Source organism: Nematolebias whitei, chromosome 21, assembly GCF_014905685.2.
Source record: "Nematolebias whitei isolate Nwh7 chromosome 21, NemWhi1, whole genome shotgun sequence".
In the NCBI taxonomy this organism is placed as follows: Eukaryota; Metazoa; Chordata; class Actinopteri; order Cyprinodontiformes; family Rivulidae; genus Nematolebias; species Nematolebias whitei.
In genome coordinates, this window is record NC_056518.1 from 35368031 (window position 1) to 35374798 (window position 6768).

Sequence of the window (6768 nt, forward strand, 5' to 3'; positions counted from 1 at the left end):
TGTCACATGTAATCACACACGCGTGTCACAAGTAATCACACACGCATGTCACATGTAATCACACACGCATGTCACATGTAATCACACATTGTCACATGTAATCACACATTGTCACATGTAATCACACATGCGTCGCATGTAATCACACATGCGTGTCATGTGATCACACGTCACACAAGAATCAAGACGATTTGCAGCTGACTTGGTGGTTTATGTCTGTTTGCTCTGTAGTTTATTTTAATTAAACTCTTCCAAGTCACAGAACGACTTGTGTGACTAAATATGAGCACGTGAGTGCACGACAGCACGAATGTGGCTCAAATGGTGCTACAGTGCACATGCAGTTAATGGGCGAGATGACAAAAAGAAAAAGCAACAAATACATTTTATAAAACATAATTTCATATCAATATATTAAAATACTATTAAAATAAGATCTTGGACAATATTGTAATATGAAATTGACCGATAAATAATTGGTTGGCCTACACACAGAAATATATTTATATTTAAGCATCTGTGTCATAGTTTAATATTTTTGAATTGAAAGTTTCCAGGTTTTCCCCAGTTGGTGGCAGTACAATCCAGACAGCTAATAATACTTTTTACTTTCGTCAGCCAGTACAACAATGAACATACAGTACACAGCCCCATAGTAAAGTTATACACACTGGATAGACTACAGTATAAATGTCAAGACAGAAAAATAGAAAAATATCAATAGAAATCAAAAGTCAAATACAGAGAAAGTAAATAGAGTAAGAAGTGTACTTATGAGTCTGTTCTTGTTGCAGGAGCTCCTCTCAGCTCACTGTTCGAGTAACTGAATGTTGCTTCTTGCTTTGCAGTCCTGACACCGTCGCACAAACACAGAGTTACGAACATTTGCAAATACACTCATGCAACAGGCACAGCGAACTGCACGAGTGCAGCACACACACACACGCACACACGCACACACACAGCTCACATGACCGTGCAGCACTTGCAGGTCTGTTTCTTCTCCTCTCCGCCCTCCTCTCCACTTGCGTTGGCCTTCTCTTTTTCTGCCATGCTGCCGTTGGGCGGGGCCTGCTCTCCTGTGGCTGCGTCACCTGCTTTCCCCTCACCGTCTTCAATCACAACAAACTCGGCCTTCACGTTGCCATCCACCCCTTCCATCCCCAGGGTCGTGTGGCTCTCCACTTCATCCTCGACGGTCTTGTAGCCCATGAACACCAGAGTGACGGGATTCTCTTCGCTGGCTTGGTCAGGACTGGGACCCAGCAGCTTGGCTTCAACCCCTGTAGCCTCTTTTTTAGGGTTCTGCATGACACCATTCTCACCTAAAGGCAGCACCATCATGGAAAGACCATGAGAGCCGGTCAGGGAAAGTCAGGAGAGACAAAGAAAGGGAGGAAATATAACTGTAATAACCTCTGGAGGAGACAAGTCATTTAATTTAACTTAGCCAGCTCTGCTCTTTAGCTGTGTTGCCAGGTGTTGCTATGGTAAGCACAGAACTCACCGTTTTCTCTGGCAACACCTTTCTTAGCTGGCATTCCTGTCTCCAGTTCTTCAATTTCTTGCTCCAGCCTAAAACACACAATCATAGATGCCATTAAATAATGATTACAATATTTTTAATTGAATTATTAAATTGGATCTAAGAAGTTTATGACCTCAAAGGCTACAAATGTAACTTGTTAAATTATTATCTCTAGCATTACTTGAAAGAATGCACTTTGTCCACCAGTTTTTTTGAAGATAAGATTGAATCCAGAGTTTGAAGCTATAAATTCCCTGATGATAAAAACTAAACAGAGTTGTAAGGTTCAAAAGATCACTTTGAGTGACGTCTTGAAATATTGTGAAGTCATGACAGATGAACTCAGAGCATGGGTTAAAGAGGAGTCTCAGCTACTACCACATCCATCTTTAGATCAATATCGAAATCTGAAAAAAACTTTAGCTGTTTTATGTGTTGACTAAAGTTGATAGGCTGTGGCGGCCATCTTGATATGGACAGCAATAGTTAATGAGTTGTACGTGCACATTTATTTTTTTATTAAAATTCATTTTATTAATCAATACATATTTTGCTAACAGACAGACTGACACCAATAGTCAATGCTAAACTTTAAAGTAAATTATTTAGTAATGTTTAGTGTTCAGAGCATGTGCTGGGCATGATATTTAGTTTATATCATCCATAAATTATCTTCTGGGGGCAGCATCTTCAGCAGGGAGGTCCATACATCTCTCTCCACAGCCTCTTCCAGCTCTTCTGGGAGGACTCCAAGATGTTCCCAGGACAACTGAGAGACTTAGTCTCTCCAGTGTGTCCTGGGTCTTCCCCGGGGTCTCCTCCCAGTTGGACATGACCGTAAAACCTCCCTAGGGAGGCGTCATAGGGACATCCTTAATAGGTGTCTGAACCACTTCAAATGGCTCCTCTGGATGTGGCGGAGCAGTGGTTCTACTCTGAGTCTCTCCTGATAACTGAACTTCCCCCTGTCTCAGAGTCTTTCCACATTTGTATTCTTTCAGTCTCTACCCAGAGCTCAAGGTCCAAAGTTCTTTATTGTGTCAAAAAGTTCAATCTGGTCCTCTGGACATTCAAATTGAATTGAATGTCCAGAGGACCAGATTGAACTTTTTTAGATTTTTCTACCTGGATTATTGAGCATGCATCAGGATATTCTTTATTGTGATTTACATCACATGTGGTACATGAACTGGAACAAAATTGTGTATTCAAGATCCCAGTCACACCCAAAAATAGCAAAAATAGGAAGTATTAAAAAGAAATGGTATATAAGGATGTAAGCTCATCAGAGACTACTTCCTCAGACGGCTGAGACGAGCTGGTCTGGAAGCTCAGTCCTCACCTCCTTCTACAGGTGTGCAGTGGAGAGCATCCTGTGCTCCAGCATCAACGTGTGGCATGGAGGCTGCACAGCTGCAGAAAGAAAAGCTTTGCAGAGAGTGGTGAAGGCTGCACAGAAGATGTTGGAGTCAGTCTCCCCACCATCACAGACATCTACACCTCCAGATGCAGGAAGAGGGCCACCTGCATCATGAAGGACCACACTCACCCAGCACACACACTTTTTGCCCCGCTCCCCTCAGGAAGGAGGTTGAGGAGCCTTAAGTGTAGAACCACTAGACTGAGGAACAGCTTCTACCCTGAGACTGTTAGACTCATGAATCTCTAACCAGTGAGCCATAGCTGCCCCTGTGTGAATGACAAAGATCCTTGAATCCTTGAAGATGTGAGCTCTGTGCTTATATGCTATACGAGTTCATGACCACTGGTGAAGGTAGGAACGTAGAGCGAGCGGCAACCAAAGAGCGGTGCCTTACAGCTCAGCTCTCTCTTCAGCAGAACGGACTGTGCTGGACTAGAATCATCCAGGTGCACAAACTCCTCTACAATAAGGTGATGATTCAAGGAGGAGCTATTCAAATCATGGAAAGCATCAAATAAGCACTTTTAAGACGACACAAATGGATTAGAGTTAAGTGAGCTCTAATTGTACCTATGGAAGTGGAAAAATGCAAACCGTAAGCAACTCATGTTTTAACTCGGGTTCAACGAGCGAGCGTATGACAGAACACACGCAGAACGTTTAGTGTAGGTGAGACCAAGTCGTAGCTGTGCCTGTAAAACTGGCCAAGCTATTGTCACTTTTTGTGTTGACTGTGGCAGACATTAGAAACTTGGGTGGCTGGCACAGCTGAAGAAACAAATGGCTATAATTTAAAATTTTGCATGAACTTGATTATTCCTTTTTTCAGTGACATACACATAGTGTGTGTGTATAAGAGATTTGTGGAGGTCTACCTGAGGATGACTTGCTCCAGAAGTTTGGTCTTCATCTCATCCTCCTGCAGGCGTCTCTGGGTGTCCTCCTCTGCTGGAGCTCCATCCAACAACCAGCGCTCTCTCAGGGCCTTCGACTGCACACAAACCACAGACACGAGTGCCGTCACATGACGAGGTGAGTCCCATTATCTATGACATTTATAGATTATGGGCAAAGATAAGAATGCATATTGCCCGCTGCCTTTCATGCTAATGTTTCAAACTGAGATCCTCGTGTGTTGAAAAGTGACGGTTAAAGCTGTTTATGTCAAATGTTAACGTAACGATATTTAAGATGGTACGATGGAGATGTGTGCATCTGTTAGCACTCGATGTGTCGGGGATGACGGTCAGCCTCGACACATCCTCACTATCAGTATCTGTAATGTTCACTGACGTGTGTTGGCTAAAGCTAACTAGCAGCGGTGGCCATCTTAAATTGGATTGGCTCCAGAAGTTATTCAGTTGGAGAGAAGTACTTCCATTGCTTACGTTGAGTTTCATGAAAATCCATCCCACAGTTTACGAGCTACTTGACTAATAAATGTACACACAGGCAAAACAAATATCAATGAGTTATGATGTTACTATTTCATCTCTAGATGGATCCATGTGTCTCTTTAGATTTCTCATATTGCACTGCTTATAGACCTCACACTTGTTTATCAAAAAACTGGTCAAAGCTCTAAATCACACAAAATGCTTTTTTATTACTCTAAAACACCCAATCCCTAACTGCTCCCTGGGTGCTTCCATATCTGCCCACTGCTCCACCTGTGTGTATCCCAGGTGCAACGAGCCAGTTTCCCCACTGTACGGGAACAGACGGTGATAACAACACATAGCACTTTAAAATGGAATGTTTTTACATTATTTGCACTTTCACCGAGACACAGTGACGGACGTTTGGATCAATGTAGGACCAGATTCCACCCACATACAGTGTGAGGCTGTGTCACTTCATCTCCTGCTAAAAGGGTCGTTCACCGAACAAACCTGGAACCTGGCAGGAGGATCGATACCGTCAGTGGCAAATATCCAAACCAACAAATAATCCTCCCATTACGTTCAGTTGAACGTGACAGTGGGAATGTGAGTAGGTCGCTAAAAGAAAAACCAGAAGCTTCATTCACTGCATCAGACACTTCCTCTAGTTTGACAGTCATTCAGTCATCCGTCCGTCATCTTTCCACGCTTCTTCCTTTCCAAGTCTCTGGTGTCCATGTCCAGCAGTCACTGTGAGAGGCAGGGGACACCCTGGACAGGTCTCCAGTCCATCACAGGGACACCTAGGGACAATTTAGAGTTACCAGTCAGTCTAACTTGCATGTTTTTGGTCTGTGGGAGGAAACTGGAGTACTTGGAGAAAACCCACACAGCATGGACAGAACATGCAAACTCAACCCAGAAAGGTCCCGGCTGGGATTTGAACTGGCGTGAGAGGCAACAGCTCTACCCACTGCGCCATCATGCCACCTGACAGCCAGTTTGACAAATGTAACATGGTGGTTCATGTGGGCCTTTAGTTTGAAACATGTAAACACAAAATATGCAAGTCAACGTGCACTGAAACAGGAGACGGAAGTTTCACTGTGCAGTCGTCCACATCGTCCCTGTGTCTCATGGACTTACCTGTTAAAAAAGGTCCATTGCTTATTTTGTTAAGATCAGATGTTGAGTAAAAGCAATGGCTCCTCCTCTGGACGGCTCGTCCTTACAGCCTCATGTGGAGAAGCATAAAGTTCTCTCGTATCTTATGTCTCAAATAGTTGTCATGCTCCGAGGTAAATAGCAGCGCTTTGCTCACAGCTTTAAGATCATAAAACAAAGAAACAAGTAAAAGTCCAACTGGTTTTATGGAAATGTGGCAGGAAAAGCTCATCTTCAGGGCTCACCATCTTGGCCTGTGCTAAAAGTGAATTCTTCTCCAGTGAATTTAAACCAAACAAAAAAAAAACTGCCGTCCTTCTTTCCTTCCCTCTCAGGCTTGACCCAAATGAGCTTATGATGCATCTTAAAGTGCAGAACCTGGAATGTAGCTTCATGTCCAAAGGTGGAACAAGAACGTTTTTGTTTGTTTGTTTGTTTGTTTGTTTGGGCTTTTATCAGAGTCAGAGATTCTTTATTGTCGTTCGCACCACATGCGGTACATGTGGTGTAATGGAATTATGTGCACAGGGTCCCAGTTACATCCAATAATAAAATGTAAAAGAAAAACAGTAGTAACATCTAAGATATGAACTAAGAAAAACATCAACTAAATCTCCTGATGCATGCTCAATAATCCAGGTAGAAAAATCTAAAAAAGTTAAATCTGGTCCTCTGGACATTCAAAAAAACAAAAAAAACAAAACAATAGAAACGTTTCGTCTCTCATCCGAGAGACTTCCTCAGTCTGAGGAGCTGTATTCAGCTCAGTCTCTTAAATAGCACCTTCTCAGAGTGCTATTAAAGAGACTGAGCTGAATACAGCTCCTCATTGTGAGCCTGCACAAAAACAGCAACACCTCAGAGTTGAGCTCAAGTTTGGGCTGACTGACAGACCAAGCGCTAACAGATCACATGACGTCATGCTGTGTTGCATGTGATTGTACAAATTTCAAGGTTTATTCAAAATGGCTACAACACCATCATTTCTCAATACGAGACGTATTCCCATTCTCCCTTAAAGAATCTGGTCCAGATGACATGACTGAACCTCCACCTGGATGATGACTCACTTTAAACCAGTTTGACTCTGAAACTGGCATGTAAGGCGGCGGGTAACTCTAGGCCATTAAAACGTTTTCCCTGCTGATTGTTCTGGTTCTACTCGGTCACTTTCTCCATGGAGTAATCGTCCTTTAGACATTCAGCCACCCAGAGCTTTATACACACACACACACACACACACACACACACACACACACACACAGAGTAAC

General features: G+C 43.0%; 1 protein-coding gene across 1 annotated transcript in view; it reads right to left on the bottom strand.

Moving 5' to 3' along the window:
- Positions 1-202: 202 nt before the first annotated feature.
- palm1b (paralemmin 1b) overlaps positions 203-6768 on the bottom strand; it is a 59113-nt gene continuing 52547 nt past the window's right edge. The window contains exons 4-6 of the mRNA XM_037695528.1: positions 3827-3942; positions 1508-1575; positions 203-1325 (exon numbers count right to left, since the gene is read on the bottom strand). Coding sequence (XP_037551456.1) covers positions 967-1325; positions 1508-1575; positions 3827-3942 — 543 coding nt within the window. The 3' untranslated portion in view covers positions 203-966. The remainder of the gene's footprint in view (positions 1326-1507; positions 1576-3826; positions 3943-6768) is intronic.